At 38.1% G+C, this 27,200-nt stretch overlaps 1 protein-coding gene across 1 annotated transcript in view; it reads right to left on the bottom strand.

Moving 5' to 3' along the window:
• ULK4 (unc-51 like kinase 4) overlaps nt 1-25,909 on the bottom strand; it is a 127,889-nt gene extending 101,980 nt beyond the window's left edge. Inside the window, exons 1-18 of the mRNA XM_010134555.1 lie at nt 25,772-25,909; nt 25,291-25,390; nt 24,179-24,318; nt 23,249-23,411; nt 21,031-21,132; nt 20,135-20,218; nt 19,879-19,954; nt 19,380-19,469; nt 18,188-18,312; nt 17,989-18,058; nt 16,759-16,858; nt 16,213-16,317; nt 14,336-14,396; nt 13,168-13,349; nt 12,174-12,220; nt 11,086-11,164; nt 6,774-6,881; nt 5,070-5,153 (exon numbers count right to left, since the gene is read on the bottom strand). Of these exons, the coding sequence (XP_010132857.1) occupies nt 5,070-5,153; nt 6,774-6,881; nt 11,086-11,164; nt 12,174-12,220; nt 13,168-13,349; nt 14,336-14,396; nt 16,213-16,317; nt 16,759-16,858; nt 17,989-18,058; nt 18,188-18,312; nt 19,380-19,469; nt 19,879-19,954; nt 20,135-20,218; nt 21,031-21,132; nt 23,249-23,411; nt 24,179-24,318; nt 25,291-25,390; nt 25,772-25,909 (1,854 nt within the window). The remainder of the gene's footprint in view (nt 1-5,069; nt 5,154-6,773; nt 6,882-11,085; nt 11,165-12,173; nt 12,221-13,167; nt 13,350-14,335; nt 14,397-16,212; nt 16,318-16,758; nt 16,859-17,988; nt 18,059-18,187; nt 18,313-19,379; nt 19,470-19,878; nt 19,955-20,134; nt 20,219-21,030; nt 21,133-23,248; nt 23,412-24,178; nt 24,319-25,290; nt 25,391-25,771) is intronic.
• Between the last annotated feature and the right edge of the window lie 1,291 nt (nt 25,910-27,200).

Raw genomic sequence — 27,200 nt, 5'->3', positions numbered from 1 at the left:
CGGAAGAGCCCCCCAGGATAAAGAAAAAGCCTTCTTGCAAGTCAAGTTGTTCCATAAGTCCCTTTTCTTCTGAAACAGACAATCCTGACCAATGTTTAACGGAAACCGTTGGGTCTCATTTACTACATCAATTCCTAAATTTCTGTAAGGGCTTTGAATCCTTCATGTTTTTAATACTAATCAAATAATTCTATCTGCAAAATCGTTTGTGGAAAGCCACTGTACATGCAGCTTTAACCTCTGCACAATACTATCCTTACTACGATGTCTCCATGGATTAAAAACTGTCACATCAGAATACTCACGAGCCATCAGCGCATCAGGAACATCACATGGCAGCAGCTCTCAAGAAAACTGCAACTGCCTCCAATGGAAGCTTAACACAGATCACTTAAAAGCAGAGCCTCTAACTTCTCTCTCACTCTTCTTCCCCTCACCTTCTTTTAGGGTTTGTTTTTTTTTTTTTTAACTCTGCTTTCACTTAGAAGTGGTGCCTTTACCTTAACGGAACTGGAAGATTCAACGCTGGTGGTTTTCTGGCTGAGCATTGCCTCACCTTACCTCGGTCTGTTCTGATGAGTAAGTGAAGGCTTTCAACAATGACTTGAGTTCAGCAAGAGTGTGTTTTAATACAAGCCGGACAAGCAATTTAATTTGTCAAGTCCACCTCATAGCCTGGCTTCACAAATAATTCATCACAATATCTAACTGATGTCTGTCTTAAACTAATCTCCACGTTATCCTACTAACCTTGGGATTTCTTCACAATCAGAACCACCAACAACTGTGAGCCATGATAATGAAACCTTTCAGAAAGCACTACAAAAGCCTTCCAGAAGGGGAGAACATACCCTTCATTAAAAATATATTGAATATTTGCTCTTACTTCTACTGCCTTAGCTATTCTAAAACACAGACGCTGATGTAGAAATGTTTGGAAACTCTGGTGTAATGCTGTTTAGAAAACCATCATTCTCATGCTAATCCTTCCTGTTCTCTTAGAGAATTGCAGCTCTACTCAAAATACTTCAAAGAAATACCAAAGCCAGTTCCCACCTAAACCAGTCACACTCTTATAAAAACTCTGCTGATTTCTGTGGTCTTCTTTCTGATTCACAGCCATGAAACCAAGACGATTTAGGGTTTTTTTACAGTAACATATTGTATCATTTCAATCTTTTGAACACCTAAATACATAAACACACACGTTTACTAAAATTATTTCTCAAAACTTTTTAAAAATAATGGTAATTCTTAATCTTTTTCTGTGAATTATACTTCCGAGTTTCAGTCTTTTTTTTGGTACAGTTAAGGTAAAAATACACTGATTTATCAAGCTGACTACACACATTTAAAATCAAGTCCATAACTTAAATGTTAATAGTCAAGTTAAATCACTTTTATATACGAAGTGATCACTAGGAACACCAGCTGGGACTCCACTGCCATTTTAAGCAGGCAGAAACATTTAATAAATGCACTATAATCCCATTAATAAATCATAATCAGAGCACTATACAGCAGGTAATAGCTTTACGAACGCTAACAAGTTTCCAGATGCACTGAACAGCTTTTCTTTGCAAAATGTGGTCCTGAAGATGTGCTGTACCACCAGTGAGAGGAGTTGTGCGCCAGACAGCCCCGCTGCTTTGCCTAGAAAAAGGTCACATATCACCACAGCGCTTGGAAAACTCACTGAGGCTTGTCGGAGCAAATTCAGTAATGCTACCTGAGATGGTCCAGCTCAGTTCCTCTGGGATCTAATTCCTGAGCACCATCTAACCAACAAGACTCGTACAGTCTTCTGCTTAATTAGCTCTCTGGAAGGGAAGCCTGACCTAATCTAGTACCTGGCCTCTCACCTAAAGGAGTCAGCCTGGCTTGTTAGCAGGACATATGCTATCAGTGAACATAAACGGATCTTCAAGAGAGGAGTCAAGCAGTTCCACCTAACAGTTAACCTCCGTCCCTATCAGCAGCCACCTCACATCTAGGTCTAAGAAAAGAACTATATCACACAGCATATACTCTACTTTCAGAGGGTTAGATTTCAAGTAATTTCCTACAATGCACTTAAAGCTGCTAATTTTCAGTCACAATGAACACTTGCAGATGTAGCTGTTCCCAGTTAAATCATGGGTACTTAGTGAAAATGAGCCCTGAGTGGGAAAGCAAATATCAAGATTAAGTAGATGTGAACTGCTAAAAGAGAACTTTTTAATCAAGTCTTTCTATTCTAATTGTAGGGGGGGAAAAAGGCAAATTGAAGAATCTACTCGCATTTTTTCACATAACTGGGTCTACTGGATATTTTTATTGATCGTTAGAAATTTAACAGTGCACTAGAAGTTTTGGTGGCACTGAAGACAGTCACTACCCTGATCAATGCGCTAGCTAAAAAAAAAGAATAATGTCATTGAAGGTTAAGATAAAATACTTTATGATCTTTCTGTATTATACTGTGTACAGATACATCCCCTTGACTAAAAGCATAAAGAAACCTTGGAAAAGCTAAAAGATCCAGGAAGTAACCCTGTATTCCATCATTACTCTAAATCAGCTTCCACACACTTGGCTTTTTATTCTGTCCTTTTAGATTAAAGAACCTACAAACTGAAGTAAAGCTGTATCATCCCAAGCATTCGTGATAAGATTTAAATCTTGATTTGGCAACAATTGGCAATATAAATCCTCCATAGAGAAGAGGAGCATGTAGGAATAAAAAGTTTAAATACCTTTTGTGAAGAAAAAAAAACCAAACACACTCTGTCATAAGCTAAAGAGCTGAAATCTAAAAAAGAAAATCAAGTGACAATGTTTATGATTCAGACCATTACTTTTATACTATAGGCTGACCTATACCGTCTGAGAAAATATTTTATTCTCCTCTCCTCCAAATACTCGTTTCTCCTCCAAAATTCACTGCACATTATAAACCATACCGTCTTTTGTGATACATTGGCAATAGGTTTTAAAGTTATCTTTTCACATTGAAATTCCTCATCAGTTCAGAACTGAACCCCTCACACTTACATCTTTCTCCCTCATAAAAGCGGGTAACACGCTCGACACAGCCAGGTACAGCTAATTAGGTCTAGCTGTATATATTGAGTTATCCACGCAGCTGTATTGCCCATGACAATTTTTTCCAGGTTCTACGAAGTTATTACTGAAGCTGTATACAATGGTGTACCTTATCTTTACACACTGTTTGTAAGGGGGAATGAATGCACAGAAACCAGGCTCCTGAAAGCTTTTCAGTGGTTCAAAAAGCAGTTTGGATATGGGAAAGATTATCAGTTCTAAGACAATTATCAGGAAAAAAAAAAGTTTAAAAGGAGGACCTGAAGGAAGGGAGGGGCTAAGTAAAAACTAAGAAACTAAGTAAAATGGGTGAAAGGAAAAGGATGGCCACATCAGCATTAGGGGCTTAATAATAAATAAGATTATCCCTTCTGAAACAAGGAAATCAGGACACCGCTATCTCAGAGACTGCACACAAATATTCACAGAGCTGCAGTTAGACATAAATACAGTTGCCTGGAACAGACATTTGGTGTCAGTGTCACCGTTGGAGAAGATTAGCAAATAAATACTGGAATATTTACTACACAGGTTCTGACAGACTGCAACACTACAGCAAGACTAAAACACATCAAAGTGGACTTACTTGTTTACCAGCGTGGCAATTTCCTTATTTTGACACATCACTGAACACGACCGTTCTTTGCTCGAGTTGAAAATCAGCTTCTATCTCAAGTTAACAACAACAAAGGGCAAGTAGCAAAACAACTTTTAAAAGTTAATACTAGTGGCTGATAAGTTGCTCATTATTTGCAAATGTTGGAAGTACTTGATATATTTATGGATACTTTTGATTCTTCAAGCAGCATGCTCCAGGAAGCTGAGGCTGCTATAACTGAGACGGAGCAGCTCTGCACAGCCCAGACATCACTTTGAATGAAATTGAATTAAGCTGAAATTCAAACTATTGCACAGGAAATGTATTTCTATTTTGTGATTTTTTAAGAAAAAATGATCAAGATAAATTAAGAAAAATATGATGTGTTTCAGGACTAGGAAGTGATTCGATTCTATAGGAATAAATCAGTGTCTTATGGGTGTCTCAGTTGAGCTTCTCTACACCGCACACTCAAACAGCAAGTCTTCCACTACTAAGTTTCTAGTTAAATAGCTTCTCACTAATGGGCCTTAGAAGGACATGCTACTCTAATTACGAGCTGAAAATAGTCCACAATACACACACAGTTATGTGTTCCTGATCACCTGAAGGTCTGAAGATGACAAAACGCATCTAGTCTCTTCCTCTATTAATCAAATCTGTAGGCAATAAAGGTCTCTCAACTAAAGGAGAAAAAAAGACTGTTTTTCTCTTCCTTTCCTCCCTCCAGCAACCTTCGACATGTTTTCTGCCTTGAGCTTTGCCTTGGGCAAAAATAAAGTGGTCTCACACAAAGAGTAGAAGTAAACCCTCTATCAGTTGTTTCTTGTTTCACAAATTGGCACTGTGTGTTTTTCTTCCCTCCTTCTACTACAGCTAAGTCACCACCAAGCAAAATGAAGAATACAGCATAGTACATGTACGAGAATAAAACTAATTGCTCCTTTTTGCCCTCAAAAGGATGCCAATAACCTGCATTAAGGCCAATTTCAAGAACTGTATATCAAAAACAAGTAAATCTTGCTCAAAGATTTACAGAAGATGTATAAAAAAATCAAACTGCAAGAGGACAGTATGAACTGTCAGAACACTTCTTCCACGCAAGCCGCGGCATTGACAAATGTCAGAGTTGGAACAGGAACTGATGTTTACTATCCCATTCCCCAGAAAAACAAGCAGCAATACCTAAGTGTCGCAAGTCCAGCGAACAACACTGCATTTTGGCATGAATCTCCTGCTTAGGTCATGGTTTTATCATGACGATTTAAATTAAAGAGCAATTTCTGGTCGACAAGGTACTGCAGTGCTGCAGGCTACAATCGGCACACAATGCCTGAAGGGTTATTACCGTGGAGAAATTCTACTGAGGACAACGAGAGCGCCTTACCCCTTCGCGAAGGCACCTCATTAGCACCGTGTAAGCAGCTGAGGGAACAACCCAGCCTTCTCGGGGGTGCTCCCTTTTTTCCTCCTGAAATGAAGCCAGTGGCACAAGTGATTAAATTTAAAAAATCACAATAATCTCAGGCACATAAAAAATGGTAATGGATTCTTAATAAGGTTTATATTACGTGCATCTCAAGTTAACATATGCTAGAAAACATATTAAATTCCAGATCAGTATTACTGTTTAATGTTACATCACGTGCGGCACCAGAAACCAGTATTTTATTAGTTTCTTTAAACAGTCTCCAAAATCTGCAGTATTCTGGGGTTCAGTAGGTACAGAATAGAGAATTGAAAAGCCTTATCAAGGGCTTTTCTTAAGAAAAAATAAAAGAGAAGTTAGTGTCTCCAAGCACACAAACCACACTGATGATCTTGAAGTCTTACCACAACACAGTGCCTTGAGTTCGTATGTGTAGAGTAGTTCCAAGTATTTCTTCCTATGCTCTAGTAAACTTCCAGTTACAACTCCAAGCAATGCACTCATTACCATAGCTCCTCCTCAAACACGACAGAGCTGCCATTCAAATGCTATTATCACGCTTCAAGTATTGTGAAGTTTATATATATATATACACATAAAATCAAGTTGAAGTTTAAACATTATTTGTTTTTATTAGTGGTTAAAAATAAGATGGTCTGAGGATGCTAAGTACAAATTTTCCCCCTGAGAAAAACTAAGTATTAAAACATATAAAAATAAACTGTGATGGTGAATATATTTTCCACAGCAGAATTTCTCAGTGTAAGAACAAGTTCAGTTTCCCCGTGTGTTCGACAATATTTTGGCAATTGTCTAACCACAAAAGGACGATGCTCGCTAATCTACAAAACCAAGGCAGCCACCACATCCTGGGGAATGTGCACAGGAGCTAGAGGACAAAACACGGGGGCTCAGCACAAAGCCATGACTACAGGAAGCCAAAAAACAGATCCATGAGGTACTTTCCTTCTTTGATCAAGTGACCTCACAGCCTAATTAACATCACGGTGTTCAGAGCAATTAGACAACGCAGTTAATACAAAGGCTTCCAAGAAGCTTGGGCTAGGCTTTCTCTGCTTCTAGTAACTCAAAGACAGGATCTTACACCCTGAATAAGGAAAAAGAAAGGGAGGGTTTAGAGGAGCTGTCATCTTCAATTCCTACTATTTCTAGATGGAAGGTTTAAATCAGTTCTCGTCAGGAATCACTGTAATTTCATTCAAAATTAGTCAGGATTGTTTCATTTCCTCTGTCACAACGTGTGAATCCAACCGCATCAGGAAAAGAGCTAATGTGGAGTAGGTATATTAATTCAGTGATTACATCATACGCTGTCCTGGTACATCCTATTTAATCAAAGTCTCTGACTAAGATGTTCTAAACCTCAGATCTGCCTCTTGGAGTCCAACAGCCATTACGATGACTGATTAAATTGTTTTATGAAACTAAAACTCTCTATGTGAAGGAAGCAATGTAATTAATCTCAGATAAAGTCCCTGATTGGACTAACGAGTTTCTCAATAGTAGAAAAAGTACAACAGGACAGACAAGGACAAGAAACGGTTGAGGACACAAATGACAAAGTAATTCACTTTTCTGTCTAGTCTGTGGGAAATCTTTTTCACATTTGTTACATTTGTACAGATCACTTGGCAGTCTCACCTCACTGGCAATGAGGTAAAGAAGCTCCCCGAGCGCTGGTAGAAGGCACTGCTTCAATCTGCTATTTCTGAAGTTCTCTCTGATGAGTTCGGTTAGAAGTATAACTGCCTAAAAGGAGAGAAAAGAAAAATCATAGAACATGACGTATCATCTTTTCTCAAGCAAGAGGCACTGTTGGGGCTAACACGCTCTTTGTGAAATGCCACCTTGCTGACACTCCTCATGGACACTGAGGAGCCATTTGCAATGGAATTAGTAAGTGTGGAAAGACAAGACAAAGTAACAAAACAGATTATATACACAACATGGAGAAAACTGCAATAAGGCAATAGCCTAGGTGGAAAACTGTCAGCTATGCCTGCTTCTCTCTCCCTCGGGACAATCAAAGTACATCTGTCAGAAAAAAAAAGGTCTACATGCTGTTCCTGTGCTTCTCCATCAGGTTACAAACAACCCCCCAATGCTGTCTTTTGCGCAGATACTAAATCGGAAGATAGGAACTCCTAAAAGTTTCGTCTCCTGATCTCTGAGTTTACTGGTGACTTACTGCGTGAGAGCTGGACACATCCCGAAAGCCCAGATGTGCCCTGTATGAGCCAAGCATATAGCAGTTCAGAAGCCAGTTGTTCTGTTAATTCGACATTTGTGCCTTGCAAGAGCAGGAAAAGATGAAGTTCAGCAAATTCAGGTTCAACGTACTTGCAGCATCCTTGAAGCAGTTCCTTTGACTACTGGGAAGGATTTAGTTCTAATAAAGTGCTTACGAGATACAGCAAGTAAGCTCTGTCAACAGACATGGTTGGTGAAATCGGCGATTTCCACAGCCCGCAGGTGATGCTAAGCGAGATCTGAAAGTATTGTTACGTACTTCAAAAAAACAGTAATATTGCACATGCTATTTCTTTTTAAACCTTGGAAACAGTCAACTTGAATTAGTACTGAAAACATGAAGTGTGCTGTAGCTTGCACTACTCTTTAATTAAAAAATACACTGCTGTGTAATTAAACAGTGAAGTATCTTAGCCTGTGGAAACAAAACCCAGTATTTTGAGCAAATGATCATACTTATTGCATATTTCACTAATAGACTGAAAAGAGGGCAACAGAAACCACTGTATTATGATTCCTTTAGTATAATACATAGAGCACTTCTATTTCATTCTTCTGCTTATGAACTCTTCCCTTCCTCTTTAAAGAGCAGAATCATTATCAGCAGTATCACTGAGACATGCCACATGTTTATTTTATGCTTTAGTAGAGAACAAAGGATTTTTTCTTAAAAATGGACTTGTTTAAAATATTTTAAGCTCAGATTATACGGAGTTTCAATTTGGATGAAAACAGAAATCAGGATATTTTACTACTTAAAGGAATCACACACTAAGCTCAGTGTCATTGAGATACTGCAATATGCTGTCATTCTCCGTAGCATAGTTACTTTTTTCATAGAAACAAGATCCTTAAGTACCAGTTTCAAATCGAAATACAAAGATAAAACTTTAACGTTTAGGGTTTTCCAAATGACTAGGAGTAAATAAGAAAAAAAGATGTTTCAGATTTGTAAAGGGCAATCCCATAAAAAACCCACAACATACTAAGTCAGGAAAAAACCCGACGTAGCAACAACTTTTATTGCAACTGCCAGACAGCAGAAATTACACCTAATGCCTTCACCTTCAATTATACAAGAGACCAAGTTCCCTGCTGTATTCTAAGATCAGCCTCATTTTTTCTAATCAGTGCAGTGTTCTTCTCAAAAATACCTGGAAATAGATCAAATGCAAGTGAACCCGCAGGTATAAATATTCATTTATGATGATTTTATTCCCAACATGACCTAGATACTAGCACACATCAGCAGAATCGAGGTAGCACAGAGTTCCGCAGTTAGGGGTTTGTCTCAGCTGTGGAACAGTAGTTCACTTCATTTTACTTTTGCGTTTCAGTGACCCCTGGTGGCTACATTCGAAACGAAGTGCTGGTCACCATAGCTGAGTAAGAACGTGAAAAAAAGAAAACCATTAACTCTGAAAAAACTACAAATTAATACATACAGTATGTGAAGGTTTGCTTTGGCCTGTAAAATGAGGATGAGGTTTCTTTTCTTAAAGTTTTTCTGCTTTTTCAGGATTTAATGTTACTACAGTTTAACAAATGGTTTAAACAACAGAGAGGTTAATTGTGATAGAGGAACTACCCTTAAATAAATGTGTAACTGGGAAAAAGACAGTAGTGGGTAGAAAAGACTTGAATTTTAACATGTCAGGACTACTAGTGATGTCCAACCCGAATCTCTGTTAGGTCCTGGGGTACTTGGAAAGAACAGAAGAAATCACAAATCAGTGGGTAAGTGCATAACGAGGTAACACCAACAAGGACCTGCAAAGGGGCCAAGATTGAGGGATAAAAGCTGGAAAGGAAATTTGGTGTGCACAGCACAGAACACACAGGGGGCAGAACTGCATCTGCACAAGCTCTGAACTTGGGAACAAAATCATGGGGCTATAGGAGATAGTTCTACACAGGGATCACCTCCATCTAGCAGGGGTCCAAAAAGCAAGCGGCATTAGAAGTCTCTAGGGATGGCAGGTTAACTGACCTGTGGAGTTTTATGTAATGCCTGCAGTTATCTGACTTCACACTGCATATGTAAAAGATAAATTTGAAGACATGAAAATACTGATTCCAATTTTGTGCAAGCATTCTACGATGTTTTTAAAATTCAGAGATACTACTTTTGGAGAAAGAGCTTGGAATGAATGTCTTCACAGCAAACAGTGGATGATTTTGAACAGTGTAACAACTCATATTGGTTTATTTAAAAAAACCCTTATTTTCTCAATGTATGTTTATAAAAACTGATTTTAATTCACATAAGAATGGGACCAGAAAGTGATAATGAAAACTAATTTTCCTTTTTAGTCCTTCAGTTTAAATGTCTGGTCTTAGACTTAACTCGGTTTAAGTATGTCCATCTTTCTCAAAAAGCTAAATTCCGTTTGTGAGCAGCTTTTATGTTCATATAAAACCACCTGGAAACCTTCTGAACAAAACAATATCATAGCGCAATGTAAACCTACTTCAGTCTATTGCTTTTACACACACCAAGCAGACCAGGATACGTACTTTCTACGATGGAAAGTGGGAAGCTGGGGAAAATATCCCTGAACACATAGCGCAGAATACGTAAACAAACACCTAAAGCCAAAAGTTATATGGCCTCCTCAAAATTACTTCTGAGTATTTTCCCTGGAACTTTAAAATTTAACATGCTGCATACAAAAGAGCTCTTACCTTGTGACCTGGAACTCAACTGACAAGCAGCTGTCAGTATTGACAGGCTTGGACCAAAGTGCACTGATTGTAACCAGAAAGACTAACTTGATAAACCGAACAAAAGCGCCCAGGTAATGACAATAACGTTTTGAGGTCATCTTTCACTGCAGAACTGAGGTGTTAAGCAACATTGCACAATAATCACTCTTGATATTCTTTAAGAAGAATCCAGAGGGACCTAGAACAACAATTCCTGAGCTGCGTTGCCAATAAAGTCAGTTATTGACCAAGGGCTACGTGCTACACGCCAGACCTGCACAGTGTGGAGGTAACGTGTTCCTTACAGGCCAACACCTACCACATTTGACTCCTGACTTCACCTCCTGAAGTAGAAATAATGTCACATTCACACTTGTAATCAACAGATTCGGTCAAGCTTACGCAATTTGTGTGCACGCATCACATGAAAAAAGGATGGTCAGATCACTTTGTCTGCTCAGTGTTCTGATTCAACTCCTGAGCATGCAAAATGAAAAAAGGATTAAATATTTTTCTTCTCCAAAGAAAATTACTTGCCCTTCCTTACCTACCTTCTTCAAGAACTGTAAGGAATCTCAAATCAGTCCCACCTCCATTACTTTTTGGAAAAAGAGGATTTCTAAGAGCTAATTCTACCATTTTTATACTAATGATAATAATTACCTGTCAGGATAACCAAGTATGTCAACATTTTCTTATTATACACACACACGCAAGAAGTATAAGAGTGACTAAAGTTTCTGAAAAGGAGAGGAAAAAAGCCAGAGTTTTATCGCTGGGGGGTAAGTTCTGCCAAGAGTTAGTGACAATCAGAACCACAACCGCAGAGAACAAACTCAGAAATTTATACAGTATTCACAGAATTAATTATATTCTCATTTACACATGAGAAAAAATGAAGCAGGGTTCAAGAGACCCAACAAGCTGTGAAAGTATCTGACGTAAACAGTAAAAGCATTAACGAAACTCTCCCCCTCCTCCAAAAAAGGGAAGTTACCTCAGAAACAGGTACGTTTTCTCCCAGTTCGGACGCGTGTAATGCCAGTAAACCAATCACTCGAGCCACTTTGGCACGTCTGCATATCAAACACATTTTTTGTAGGTGCAGAAAAGCTATTTCACAAATATCTCTACAACAGTTGTGCCTTGTTTGTATTTTACACACTTTGCTCAGGGCAGGAAGTGTGTGCAGTGCTATTTACAGCTCAGATCTTCTTCTTATTTCTATTTTCTTCAGATCAAATGATGTAATTCGGCTCAATTTAGCAGTAAATTAACGCATAAAGACATTTCTTTCCTTTAGCACTGAAGAATGAAGATTCCTGTGCTATATCTGTATCTATCTGTATCTTCATAGAACTGAAGAATGAAGGTTCTTCAGTTTGTTACAGTCTTACTAATCAGTCATGCTTATGTTTGGTTATCTTGGAACACAGGAAGCCCCTACAGATCGTTTCAAACATTTCAGTATAGTCAACAAAACAGGAGTTCAATCTGTATCAGCAAATCGACTTCAAGTATTTCATTGCAGAAAAAACTGGAATAATAAAATCAATACCTGAGAAGCGACCAGCAGAGTCACAGGAAGCCCCTACAGATCGTTTCAAACATTTCAGTATAGTCGACAAAACAGGAGTTCAATCTGTATCAGCAAATCGACTTCAAGTATTTCATTGCAGAAAAAATTGGAATAATAAAATCAATACCTGAGTGGCAAACAGCAGAGGGCACTGTCACAGGAAAATATTTGACAGGCATTTAAAATAAACCGTTAAAAGTGAATTTTAAAAGCTACCATTACAGTTATTCTACTACTAGAATGATACGAGTGGGTTTATTCGGTGATTTGAAACAAGACTATTTGATAGATTAAGTTATATCACGTCTAAATCATATTTTCGCGATTTTTCTATCATCTTTAGTCTTGTAGAATAGCCAGGTATTACACTATCACGCTGTCAGTCAGGCTCCTCAGTGGTGTAACAGGCTAGAACACTCCCAAATAACCTGTTAAAGAACTTCTTTAATAAAACTCAGTGATAACTCTGTATCTGAACACATTAATTTAAAATACTTGTTACTTACATATCCCAGGTGGCGGCTGCACGTAGCTGCTGTATCAATACAGGAAACTAGTTTAGAAAAGATAAACACCAGTGAATGTCAGTGATCTGACACATCCCAACGATAAACAAAAATCAAAATACCAGTGATTTCATAAAAGAGGCATTTGGGTAACATTTGCAAAAAGTATTAACATTGAAAAATACCATAGATATTGTCCAAACATTGATTTCAAAAAGGCCCAGAGTAAATATACAACTTTTCTATATTCTTGCCTTAAACTGCTAAACACATACCGGTGTGTTAAAAACCACACCTTTTATTTTCATTATGGATAACACTACGCAGAGGAAAAAAACTCTGATACTTCTATTTACAGAGATCATCATATAGTATTTCCCAACTAGTATTTCATAAATGAGATTTATTTTCTAAGAACAAACAAAAAGAGATGGCAAAAGCTATAAGCATAGGAGAACAAAGTAAAATTGTTTGTCTGGTAGAAAATGGCTCTTGAGAGGTGAACCTGCCAGCTCGGTGTGCGCTAAACCAGCCTCCTCAGAGCACACTCACCCCCTGAAGCACTGCTTGAAGTTTTATTTCATGTTCTTTGGAAAGGTTTTCTTGCTACTCCTGACAGACATAGGGCCAAATAAAATTGAATTAACAACTCAAACTTTTCTTAGTTGTCTCTGTCACTTAATGATTTACAATGACTAACATTTTGTCGTGTTATTTCACACTCTTCATCAAGCTGAGTTTTTAGTTCAACCTTTTTATTAATGCAACCAATAGGTAGGTAAATATATCTGAAATCTAACACAAATAATTAGTTTCTCAGCTCTTAAAGAATCTGACATAGAACTGAATAATTTTTTTCATTTTGTACTTAATTTGCCTTATTATTTTTGCCAGGTCACTCGTGATTTCTTGAAATGTAGCTAAAAGCAGCTGATTTTTGCTACAACAGTAAGTACATAAACCACACTGATTCCTTCAAGGCTCCATTATTTACCAGTTGAGAGCTAATTAGCCGACTTGCAATTTCCTTGCTGACAGCCACAGTACACAGGTAGTGCAGTAAGTTCAGTTTGGAACGTGCTGCTCCTGTATTCTTCTCACTGGCAGCGAGCAGCGAACACACTCTTTGCAAGAAGTCATTCCAGTCTGCGTCTTTCATGGATGATAACTTCTCAGCTAACCGTAAGAAGCAAACAAGTAGTTAAAGATAACAGATCTGTGATGGTGCTTTAACATGCTAGAAAGTAACATCAGCATGGATAAATAAGTTCCAAAGATTGAATCTAATTATAATTTTAGTACTTCATATTTTAAGCAAACATGTTATAATTCACGTCTGAAGGTTATACAAAGAAGTTACTACAACCTCTGACTGGGAGACTGGGGGTGGGTAGTGTTCCTTTCCAACCAGAAAATATCTTCAACTCTCAAAAATACCTACTTTATAGAAAGAAAAAAAGAAACTGCTGTCTAGGAAGAGGTGCCAGGTGGATTCTGGGACTACAGGCCTGGCTGACATCCCTCTCCAGGCACAGCAAAGTGTAATAATACTTCCTTAAGCAGACTAGAGGAAGTGTTCCGGGAGAAGAAACACTATTTTCATGACAATGAGCAGCCTTTTGTTTTCAGAAGTAAGAGCAGCCTTCCTAGACGTTAAAAACAAAACCAAATCCCAGACAACTCCACACTTGGGACACAATTCCAGTAACATTTCATGATTAAAAGCAGGACTGACAAGGCTGCCCAGTATCACGGCTGATCAACACCGCACATTTGAAGATTCTCTTTTCATTTTCATCCCTACCTTTGTCAAATTTTAATCTGTTTGGTTGAATATTTCAGTTAAAATATCTCAGTAGTTTAACACAGGAAAAAAATACGCAGTTTTTTCGCCCCAGTAAAACAGTATGACTGTCTCATTTTACAAGCTTTTGAGCATGGGCTTGTAACTGAAGAAGGTGGAAGAGAAAATAAAGGCATAACTGTTAGCGCTTGAAAAGTTGGCTCAAACTCGGTCTAGCTGAAACCATCACATACGTAACCTCAGGTTTTGAAAAGTTACACGTTCTGCAACTGTGACAGCTCATCACTTAAAAAGGAAGGCTACAGCTCTTGTGCTGACGAGCTACACCATCACATTAACAACTTCAGCAGATCCATACCTGAGTATGTCGGTACGTGTAATGTTTTCATGTCAAATCTAACTGGCACTTGCTTCATTATCTAGGAAAATAAAAGAACACGTCACAACTAATTCCAACACATTTATGCAAATCTCTAAGGAGCTGAGCATGAACACACCAAGATGCAAAAGTTGTACAGGATAGGTGTACAACCCACTGCTCACTAATGAGGCATTTTCCATTGTTTCCTGGCACGGATTTCTTCCAAGCAGATATTTGAGATTTAACTCTATGTTTTTAATATAATTAAATTGTTAGTATTCCCATTTAAGTGATTGGTTTACATTATCAACTTGCTTGTACGCATGAAAAATACTTGCATTTGGGCTTCAAAAGTTCCAGAACAGAACTATGAAGCTGGGAGCTCATTAAATGTTTCAGCAGCTCATTGCCATACCGTAAATACATATATATACACACACACTAGATCTTTCTAGAACATTAAAAATCATATTACCACCAACTAATCATCCATAAGGTAGGTGGTTCCCCAGCAGTCTTCCTGCCGCCCCCCCCCCCCCCCCCCCCCCGCCATAATTTTCTGGTGCGTTGTGAAATTGGATGACTGCTCAACAACTGAGTAGAGTGATTTCCAGTAAGGTGTAAAAAAAAAAAAAAGGTAACTGTATCCTGGAATTAGCCTTTGACAGATGAAGCCTGAGTGTAATTAGAGAACTCTTTTCTAAACAGGATCTTTACTTCCAAGATCTGCAGAACACAAGGAAAATTTACAACATAAGCTGACACTGCAGCTTTTAAAATTTTGCCAGTATCTAGGAAACCCCTTTCTAGGAGATTAAGTTGTGAATTCAGCGTTAGCAGGTGTCAGTATCATCCTTTAGGCAGAAGACTACCAAGCATGCAGTGACTCCGCTTGCCTGTCCCTGCAATTTTGTGGGCTGTCATGCATTAATTCTGTGTCTGGGAGTGCATGGAAAGGAGATTAGTCTCCAGTGTGGTTGGCTAGTTACTTTATCTAGCCGTGTAAGGTTTTTCCTCTTCGAAAGTATCAGGAATTCCATTCAAACAACAAGTCACACTAAAGCAATACAGCAACTAAAAGCTGGAAGACATTCTTAATGAGACAGATGCTCACTTCCAATGAAAAGTAGTTGCATTGCCTCCATCCACCACTTACTGACTGCTAAAATAACTTTTTTTTCCTCACAGTAATAAATGAAAGACTAAAGAGGGTCTTGCTTATCATTTCTTCTACCAACGCCACCCACGTGCCCATTGTGCTGCCAAGCTCTGTTCTTTATTTTGGTCTGCCCTTTGCTGTCAAGCAAGTGCCATTCTCTGCTCATGAGAACTCGTCATAAACTGTTACCACACAAGGATCCACGTGACAGAAACTGGATGGACATTTCTTGTAACTTCAGGTCGTCTTCTCCAGTGAAAGTAAGTCCATATTTATTAGAAATCTTATCACGTATAAAGTTTAAAGAGTAATGACAGTTATTCTGTAAAATCCTAACTCCTAACTTCATAGATGGCCTTGTGTGCAGTAAACCAAACACAGGTTTGCAGTCATTGAAGTCACAGCTATCAAAGCGAGTTATCAGAAACAAACCTACAGTAGCACTGACACAGCATTTAGGAGCTGCTGTTTCTTGCAAGGCATTATTTAGTATTAGTATTCAATCCCAAAAATAACAGTTCTCCAAATCAGCAACACAATAGGATTATAAAAGACTGCCAAAAAATTGCATGAGAGCTCACCAGATGACAGGGTGGAACAGCTTGAAATTAGCAATCATAAAATACAGGAAAGGAGTTTCACCCGGATTAAAGATTTATTTGCCAAAATAGCCTCACCCACAAGTTCCTGAATCTTATCTTTTGTTTTGCTGTACCTTTGGATTGTCAATGATTGGTGTTACAATAAGATCAGATTCAGTGTAAATGAGCTCTTGCAGTGTTGACTCCATATCCTGCTGACTTGAGCACGTATTTTTAGCCTAGAACAAGAACAAAGACTTAAGAAAACACAACTGTTTTGCACACAGAAAGAGGTTTTTAATTCCCCAAGTATTTCAACATTATACCACACATGTAAATAACATATTCCAAATTATTTTTTATTTATGTAGCAGCAGATAGAAGCAACTAAAAGTTAAAAAAACACATTGGAAGTAAAAGCACTCAATTCAAAAAGTAGACTGAGAAGACAGAATTATCCCTTTTACACACTGGGGAAAAAAGGAAAGTAAGAACCTTTATTAATTCTTACACCTCAAGTTCTGCAAATACTAATTTTTCAGATAACTTGCACACTGTGGAAACTGCTCTCCTGTTGTCGTTATGGAGAAAAGGAGAAAAAATTGACTTTGCCACAGACTCCAGGCTAAAACTCTACCTATAAAGACACCACCATCGCTTAATGTTATTTTTCTACTCACCTCCTTCAAGCACGGACCTCTTTGTGGAGAATTCTGGATTGAGGCAGTAGTAGCATCACTCACTTCTACTGCAGTGCTAGTTCTAGGTGTGGGACGGGAACTTAAAAGGGAATAAAAGAAACAACAAAGAGATTCAAGTACTTGTCAGGTGCTGTTTTGTAACTTCCATGCCATACAGTAAACTTTCAAAGCTGACAAACATAAACGATGTTCTGATTGGAAGTTTAAGCAGTTTTATTTCCTAAACCAAAAGAAGGGGGATTTCTAGCTAGGAGGCTGAACAAACTACTCTAGGTTTCCACATTTCAAAACACCTAGATGTGTTCAATATATTTTTTTCCAAATCTAACTTGCTTTATTGTGTGTTTCAGACACAGAAAATCCATCCTACTTTTCCAGCTCTCAGCTGGCTTCTCAGTTTAAAACCAGACAAGGGATTGTGGAATAGAACTAGCTGGAGTAAGACCAATTCCCTTCATGTATGTAGAAGCAGCTATTGCTGTTAAAAGCTCACTAACGACTCCAGCAGCACAGCAAATCCTGCTGACAAGCACCAGGTCAGCAGCTCCCTTTCACTTCAGTAAAACTTTAGTAGGTAACTTGTGCTGCTTTGAGAAGGTAAATCAGTGAAGCTAAGAGAATATCAGAAAAGATTTTAAATTGTTAGTATTGCATTTCAAATTTTGTATTAAAATAAATATAACTGTCATAAATAAAGTATGGTGTCGTTAAGAACTTTTTTTTCAACTCTCTTTCCTGGCATCATTTGGATGACGTGTTGTTATACTAATTGTAATGCCACTGTAGCCTTTGTTTTCAGCAGAATGCTGAAGCGCACAGCAAATGCTGTTTTAAATTAGTAATAGTATAGCTTTTGCTGTGATGGGAGAAGTTATAAATAATGCTTTATTAAAACCAGCTGAAATAACTGGAAAAGGAGACACTATCATGTACAAAACCTCTACTTCAGATCATGCAAAAAGCTTGAAAGTATTTAATTCCAAACTGGAATATTTCTGCCTGATGACGATAAGAACAATATCTGTTTTACCAGATAAACTGCTTGGCTCAAAATCTAGCACAAAATTTCAGAATCAGGCCTCAACGAACACAAATCCCGTTAAACTCTGTTAGACCTCTATTTTTAACACCTGTGTAACACTTAGTAGATTGTCACCAATAGCTCATGCTGAAAGGCTGCAGGCAGCATTTACTAGGGAGTTTTCATACCTGAGAAGAAATATGGATTCATTTGATTCACCATCAGCTGCACTTTTTGGGCGCAATTCAGTCTGAGTTTCTACTGAAAGAAAACATGAACTTGCGTTCAGAGGTTAAAACAAATTAAACACGGAATAAGCATGTTGGCGGCACTGCCAAAACTCCAAGGACACAAAACAATTTGAAACAATGTATTGAACAATATTACCTGTTTTGAAGGAGTTGCTGGGTAGGTTATTATCTGCCCCTGAGGATGACCGGTTATCTAGATTGTTACGAGTATCCACTGGTTCTCTGGCACTCCAAGACACCGACAACTCTGTGTCTTCACTGCTGGATAATAAAAGACATTAATTACACAGACTTACAGAACTGAGGGATCATATCCATTACTTGTTGCAATCACTATCACACAATTTACTTGTTTCAGAGGCTTTAGGAAACCCTCAAGAGTAAAGGTCAAATAGCCCAATATTTCGTAGGAGATTAAAATTCTACTGTTTCTTTGAAAATTCCTCAAAGATGAGCACTGTTGACATTAAGTCTTGCTAAACACTTGAGTAATTCTTACTTTGTGGCATAAACGTTAAAGCTTGATTTCTTATCTGCTTTGGTGGTGAAAGCAGTAATAAAACTAAAAGACTAAGAGTTGTATATCAAACTGGAATAAGTATTAGTAACAAAAATAAGTGCAGTTATCAGAAATAGGTATTCAACACTGCAAAGAGAAAAGTAAAATAGATAGAAGACAAAAACATTAAGTGTGCTATAAGAAAGCCGTTTTCATATTAGTTCCCTAGATGGGAACCTAAAGTATCTTCTAAATATTTAGGAAAAAAAAAGAACATGAAAAGCAATACTAAATACCCTAATTTAACAATAAAACCAGAAAAAGAGTGAGGTAACAGGAATTTTGAGGCTGAACTTTAATACACAGAAGGTGTTTTCACACAGGTTTGGGGTATTCTACGTATATAGCGGGGTAGAGTATGGCGGGGGGGGAATTAGATTAATGCCTTGTGTCAGAAGCAAAGAATATGGGTCAGCTGCATTGCCAGGATGAGGCTGAACCACAAATCTAAGAAGCTGTACTGACAGGCTTTGTGATGCTGTAAGCCTACTGCATAAAAACAACCAAACAAACTCACTAAGGATAAAACTGACCCACATTTATGAGAGTCACGAGAAGCTTTCAGTGAAAATAAGTCAAATTACTGTCCATCATTGTTACATAAACTAATGAGTTCAGAAGTGAATTTGAACACATTCTATAGCCGGGAGCAGGGGGTCTGTTGAAAGCAAAGTGTAACACACTAAAAGGATAAACCCATCATTAATATTTGGCGGGGGAGAGGGGGGTATATTGACTATAGAACAAGCCTTCTTTGGACATTCGGTACCTTAAGCCCATGTGCTGGCTGTCTGCGGAATCACCACCACAAAGGGATCCTTTCCAGAATGGATGCTGCAACAGCTCTGTCCGGTCCAGCCTTCCAAAAAGCACAAAACAGACCAAAAATGCCATGGCAAAGTGCAGCCCCACAGGAAGATACCAGCCCAGAGACACGACAGAGCAATTAATCCTGGTGATCGCTTTTGTTTGGTCAACAAATAAGCGTTCTTACAGGACAAATTTCTTGCCTCAAATCAGGAGGGATAACTCACACACCACAGTGGTGTGAGACTAAGAATGAAGGAAACTGCACAGCCAATCGCAACACATAAATTATCTGAGCTACCCTACAAATGACCATCTTCTGTAATTTAACAGAATAACTCTTTTGTATGAGGGATTAAGTGATTTCTGTATTCCTGCCATCTACAAAATATGATGCATACAGTACCATAGCAGTTATCTTCTCCAGAGGTGAAAAAGATGATGTAAACAACGGTCATTACCTTTTCTGAGGATCCTTTTGAAGCAGCCCATCAAGCAAACTAATGAACTCCGCAGAAGGTTTGTGAAAAGCAGAATCTGTGAATAGAAGCACCAGAAAAGAAGTATCAGGCAGCAAAACCAACCTTCACAATGTAGATCAAATCATTATCTACAGCCGATAGATCTGCAATTGGTCTCAGAAGAAATAGTGCAAAGCAAAACTTTAACTTCATAAGTCTGGCAGATTTGGTTCGTTGAACAATAACAGAATGTTACCTTCTGCTCTAGGTGGCAATGGATCTTCACATAAAATCTTCTCAATTAATTCAGAAGAGCTGTCTGAGAAGAATGGTGGTCTTCCTACAAACAAACAGAAGGGTATTTCACAGATCAGCCAAACTTCTACGGCTGTCAGGTGCCGTGATACATGACGAGCTCGTTCTCCTAAGGAAAATTCCAAAGGAATAAACACCCTCAGCCTAAATTCTATTTATCGAGTGCTCTTGTTGATTTAAATATAAAAGCTTGAATTTAATTCTTCTACCATGAACAGCAAAAGAGACCATGGACAGAAGAGGCACCAAAGATAGCTTGATGCAGGGCACCACGTATGTGTCAGCAATGAGACAACAACAGAAGGTCCAGGCAGAATCTCATGCATCCAACAGAGCACTGGATTGGTTAAGATTTCAGAAGGCTGCACTATAACTCTTTTGTGATGGACTTTTCATTCCAGCTACAGCCAGTGCTAACAGGTACTTTATCTGCAGGAAGCCCATGGCTCTAGTTTTAGACCAGTGAACCAGTATTCTCTTTCAAAAGTCGCAATCATGCACCCAGAGTTTAGTACTGCGGAGATTAAAAACATTACAGTCAGAATTCAAGGACTGCTATAATTTTAAATCATAGTATTTAAACAATACCTGTTGATTAGTACCATATTTAGATCACAGTCAAAAGGACAATTTAACAGTACTACTTCGCTTGATTATTTGACAAAGACTTTTTTTTTTTAAAAAGTACAGTTAGTATATTCTTCAAGAAATCTTTAAAACTTGTCTTGAGATTTTCAAAGTCTTAAACTTCCCTAGAAAGTTAAGCAGAATTTACTCTGGGACCATGACCTATGTTTCCACTCTAACAGATATTAAATAAACTCACAAACTTACAACCTGAGAACATTTCATAAAGCAAGCATCCCAGGGACCACAGATCACTGGCTTTGGAGAAGTCTTCTCCCTTTATTGCTTCTGGAGCGGTGTATACCAGAGAGCCTGCAAAATGCAGAATGTACAATGAGCTTTGATTAATCGTTCCACATTTATCCTGTTCAACACGCCAGACTGTGTCTCCACACTCCAGTGAGTTCAGGATTACCTTCAATTAGCATAAGAAGGTGAGATATCAAATGGAAGTAGTTTCAAAGGAACTTCGCTCCTACACTTTTACTGAAATATGTAGGGTTATATTTGCTCTTTTGTTGTTTATTTCCCTTCTATTAACCAAGCTGGCTTGTGTGACACTTCTGACACTGTGATTAATGCAAAGAATGTTCTGATATGCCCTGACAGCTTCCAGAGCCAAGAAACTGAACAGAACAGTAAACCAACATAGTTCTCATGTAACAGAAATATTTCTGTTCCATCAGGCTGGTTTGTTTACTTTTTTAAAGTTATCCCAAGACATAAACCTTCCTGAAACTGGAAAACTCTGTTATTAAAAGAGGTAGCTAGGCAACTGCATCACTGATCTGAACTCGTTACAGCTATTTTCACACTACAACACTAAGAAAACACCACATACCAAGTTCCAGCAGCTTATTCACAACCCCCTTTTCTATTGATATAAAAGAAATATATGGTTCCTATTTCTACAGTAGTTCACATCCAAACACTAACTTAGTTCTCAAAAATCCCTAAAAAAGAGACACAAACTCAGCAAAAGCATCGAATCCGCAGTCCTTTAAAAAGTTTATTTTGGATTCTTTTGTTCCTGGGTTTTATTTTAAGTGACAAAAGGTCACTAACCAAACACATCAAAACAGCTGTTTTGAAGGGAACAGGAAAGAGATTAGATTTGTATTTCTTCCTGAATAAAGACCTGTTCTGGGTCTCTAGCGTGTCCAGTGTGGACTTAACGCAGGAAACAGCGAAGTATTAAGAAAGCTCTTTGTTGCCCTAAAATTTTGCCAAGAATTCCATCATTCCAAAAGCAGTAAGTGTTATGACACATCATTATCTTGGAAAGAAAAGGCTGTGAGATGCTCCAACATGACGACTAATGAAGTATTTCAAGATTAAAACCAAGTTTCAGAATTGTTCTTATTCGATGGAAAAATAACACAGTATTTGCAGCCCACTGCTTTTGCCCAGATCTGCCTGTTGAAGATAAAGCACAGTAAATTTTTCTTACTTCCAAGAGAAACAATCGTTCTTAAGTAAAAGGTACTGAAACAGTCAAGGCTCAAACTTGGAAAAATCACTTGGACCGTTTTCGTAAGGACAATGAAAGCACAGCAGTGCAAAGGCTCCAGTGAACGAGCAGCAGCATTGTGTAGGTCTTACTGAATTCTGTGTACACGTTTCACATGAAGTTAACGGAATTTAGTTGTAGACCTTACAGATAGCATCTGCACTAGAGGCTTTCTGAATGAGCTACAGACTTCTTTATGGACAAACTTTCCTGACACAAACCAGACTTAATTCTAAATCACTTGTCTTTATCATACTTCCAGTATCAGTTATTTCTTCATTCCCCTATTACTAGTTATAACCAGAGCACAAAAGGTTGTAAATAAATTATTCTTTTTGCTACTTCCTTCAAATTTTTCATTATTTTTTAAAATACACTGTCCTGTATCAACTACATACCAGAAATGCAATGTCATCAGTTAGGAAAGCCAGTGAACTTCCACAGTTTTCATCAAATAGCAATTAAGAATTGAGCCTCCTCAGCAAATCCAGACTAAGAATTAATATTTTTAATTAATTAGCTACCTTGAAACATTTCAGATGTAATTAATAGACTTGGGGTGGTTTTTTGATGTTTTGGATTCGGAGGTTTTTTTACTCCAGAAATTTTGCTTCTTTTTTTTAATCACAAAGTAAAAATCAAGAACAATTTATCAAATAACGAAAATATGCTCAGGATAGACAGACAGTTCATACATTAAACTGTTGGGATCCAATGTCAAGCTGCAGAAGGAAATTTAAAGTAAGCCACCTCTAGTTACGTTATGTTGAAAGTTTTGTTATACAAATACACACAGTCTGTAACCACTTATGTATGAACTTCGGTCCAAAAAACAGCCTGAAGTCTATTTACAAAAAGCAGGGAAGCTCAGGAGTTGTTGCAATGTCACATTCGTTTTGGCTAGTAAAAATATCATACCTCGAAATCTAATTTTTGGGTGTCTTTGTGGAGTGCTTTCACTGACATCTCCTTTGCCTTCTTCAGATCGAACTACAGCAAAAAATTCTTCCAAGTTTTCACCATCCAGTTTAGCCAAGCAAAAATTACTGAATTTCAAAGTGCCAGGCCCTTCCAGCAGAATCTAGAAGAATACACAAACTCCAGCATTCAAGTGTCATATACTAAAACTGGTGACTGCTGACATCTCCAACACCATGGATAAAATAATTTATTAAAAAATATTCAAATATCACAAACTATTTAAGTACACAGAGATTATCACCACAACTAAAACCACTGAAAAGACAACACCAATACTGTTTTTTCTTATAACCCTGAAATCACGAGGCAACTTGATCTCTTACAGATCAAGATCAAAACCAGTTATTGTTAAGCATGAATTCCTGATTATAGTTATATTCTGGTGACTACATAAATTAAAAACATACACGGACTCTGACAAAACTCTGCATGAATTAGATACACACACAAAATCAGAAATTACACAAATATTTGTATTTTTATACAAGATTAAGACAACAACTGAAATGGCATTTGGAAACAACAGAGAAGGTTATTCACAAAGGAAGTTTAGTTAACTTCACTCCCTCATTAGCATTTTCTATCCCCTCAAAATACTTGGCAGTATGATAGAATGGGAATTACAACAAAGTTTAGGTTTGAGGACAGAGAACTAAAATCCCTCATGAATGCAAACCAGGAATCAATTAGATCATAAAATACTCAAGCTATAGACTTGTCTCATTGTCTTCATATTTATCATAAAGCTCAACGGGCCTCCAAGCCCAGATAAGCCTCTTCCAAACAGTGAGACAGAACTAAGGAGTCAAATGCCAATGGCACACAACGGAACAGGCGGTGTCCCCTGTAAATAATAATCCTTCCTACCTTTCCAGGTGTCAGTTCACAGAAGATAATTCCAAGCTTATGGATGTGGTATAAACCAGTAATCAAATCAACACCAAATTCTCTCACTACATCTTCAGGCAGATGTTTGTCTTGAGCAATAACAGACTCTAGAGAACCCCCTGAAATAGGTTTACACAGCATCAGCAAGTGCATCTAAAGAAGATGCCAGGGAAATAATTCCCATGAGCTTCTTCAAAAGATGTCAAGCAAAACACATTTTCAGTAGACATTGTTTCATGAGATTATCTAAGTTACAAAATCTCAGAGGTGCAGACAAAAATCATCTATTTCCAATACTGTGACCAAGATCTTAATTTTAACTACAACTGAGTACACGACTTCCAAATTACTTTAACATTGATTTATTTTACAGAGGAAACAGAAGGGAAAAAAGAAACCCAGATACTGTGTCATGTCACAGTGTAATAGTACCCAACAGAACATGTGTCATCACAACTAGAGACAGCTTTAAAAGATTTAAGAGATTGATGAGATCCTATCAAAACTCAATGAGTCTCTTAATTTGGGAGCTCTGAGCACCCAAAACTGCATTAACACCTTAAAAGTCAAAAAGCTTCTACTGACCAGAAAGAAAACTTAAGTAATCTACTATTAGGCACAGAACTCCCTTGATTCAAAAATTCATGTGAACAATATTAGGTCATTTGTACATTACGACTTGATTTGTTCCTGCTCTCTTATTTTGTGCCTTAAAACAGACAACATCAGAGCTGCCCATCCTTAGGAAACTCTTCTCAAGTCAGTTTTACTCAACTACCCTCCAGTTCCCCACAACCTGAAGCTCCCCTGGTCAGCCCTCTCTCCAGCTACTAAAAACCAGCATTACGTCACATCAGTAAACATTTAACATACATATACAGGGAAGCAGAGGAGAAATGTGATTTCAATTGATTTCTAAAGATGTTTCCAAAAGCAAAACCGTTTTCATATATACACAGGATTCTGCAGTTAGTAATCAGATACTTCCTAAGCTTTTTCAAAGATCTAAGTGTTTGTTGTGGAGAAACGGTTGCAAGAAACCTCTGACAAACACTCACTCCGTAAACTTGTACCTTTTGGGCTCATCTTACCTGTGCACAATTCCATTACAAGCCAAAGATTGTTGCTTGTTTCATACCACTCATGAAATGTCACTATGTTCTTGTGCCTGATGTCACGAGTCAAACGAACCTAGAACAAAGTTTTTCAAACACTTAAATGGGGGGGGGAAAAACACCCAACATATATGGACTTAAGGGAGGGGGGAAGAGACAAAACAACTTTACTCTAGATCAAGTATTTGTTCGCTTATCTTTTTCAGTGCACTCAAACTATTCTCCAATTACAATATTTCACTTTTATATGTACGCTGAGAACTCTCCTCACAGCCCTTGCCCAACTCTCCTGTTTTTCAAGTTTCCCAACCCAAAATTCCAAGTACTATTTCACTTTCCTGCATCACTAAAACAACAACAAACTTTCTCTTACCTGTGCTACAAGGATCTTGTAAGCTGTATCTTTCCCCAGACTTAGCAGGAAAAACAAACAAATAAAAAAAAACCCATTACTTACCCAGTTTGTTATTTCAGCTCTTTTGCATTTATCAGTGCAAAGAACGGCAACAAAATTAATTGTCCCTTTTCTTCTTCCTTTATAAACAACTGTCTTGCTTCCTCTTCCAATCTCCTCATACAGAATGAAGTTATCCATGCTTAAGGGTGCTTTAGAGGAAATGGATGGGAAACAGAGTATTAGTCTCCTAAAAAAGAGGAGGGGGGAGGACTCCAGTTTTGTAGTCATTGATGTGTAGCGTTTACCATCCCAATCCTCAAAACCAGGGATCATGTACTTGCAGCAAGACCAAACACAATCACTTTACAGGAGGCCGCCTCTCAGGAAGCGTAGTCAGAATTTTGAACAGGTGATAGAATTTTCCACTTACAAAGCTCTTAACACACCCAAAAACGTGACAGATGGGCCAGTCGCTACAAATTCTGACTATTTTATCTGTAAATAGCCACCGTACTACCAGTGCTAAGCTGGATGCAGCTCTAGAGCTATAGGATCAGAATTACAAATTCTTTCACGGGCAGAAACAACTCCTTGCAGATAAAAGCTGTGTAAACTTGTTGGCAATTGCTGCATTGTGGGATTCAGTTCCACAGGAATTTAGTTTATGTTTGTAATTACCAATTTTGCCCCAAGCCATGCTTTTATTTACATTCAGAACTGAAACAAACACATGAAATGAACAAATGAAATATTTGTTGCACACTCAGCAAGTAGCATTTGTATATTTAAGCAGCCAGATGCTCTTCATAGAAGTCTGGTTAATTCTTTTGTTCCATAATTTTTTTTCTGAGGATCTTGGAGCAGTGGGAGAACTGATAGCAAACACTGAGGCAACTATAACACAATACATGAATAAGAGTTCTGCATCAGCTTTCCCTCCTGCTCGGCTTCCCTCAGCTTTTCCACAGGGGTCAGAGCAGAGAGACACCAATCCCAACACCAGCATATTCCAGAAACAGGATAAATTGCTCACTAATCCTCAGGGACTACCTTCCAGCTCCAGGACAGGTTCACATTCAATGCTCAGCTCTTCCAACTCTCGGTTTAATTACTACCAAGCCATTTGGAGTTGCTCTCTCTCATCTCTACACGACTTATTCCATTTTCTTTTAAAAACTGTTGGGTTTTCTTCAACAAGACTGGTTGTCAGTGTAGTTATCCTAAAACCACAGAAAAGCAGCATATTTGGAGAGGGCAGCGCAGCAGCAGAGAGGATGAGCAAGGAAGGAGGGGAAGGGCTGCTCCAGCAGTACAGCAGCTAAAAGCCTCATCACAAACCACAAACTCAAGTTCACTTTAACCATTTTACAAAGCTCCCAGAGTGACAATTCAAAGGCCAAACTGAGAACCAGAAAACTCCGAAGTTCTCAGACAAGACCAAGTGAAAGTGCAACACAGCAACAGGCAGCACCAGACAACAAAGTGCCCG

This window comes from Buceros rhinoceros, unplaced genomic scaffold (assembly GCF_000710305.1).
Source record: "Buceros rhinoceros silvestris isolate BGI_N320 unplaced genomic scaffold, ASM71030v1 scaffold8014, whole genome shotgun sequence".
Classification (NCBI taxonomy): Eukaryota; Metazoa; Chordata; class Aves; order Bucerotiformes; family Bucerotidae; genus Buceros; species Buceros rhinoceros.
The sequence above is the reverse complement of the archived record's forward strand: the minus strand, read 5'-3'. Positions and strand labels throughout refer to the sequence as shown.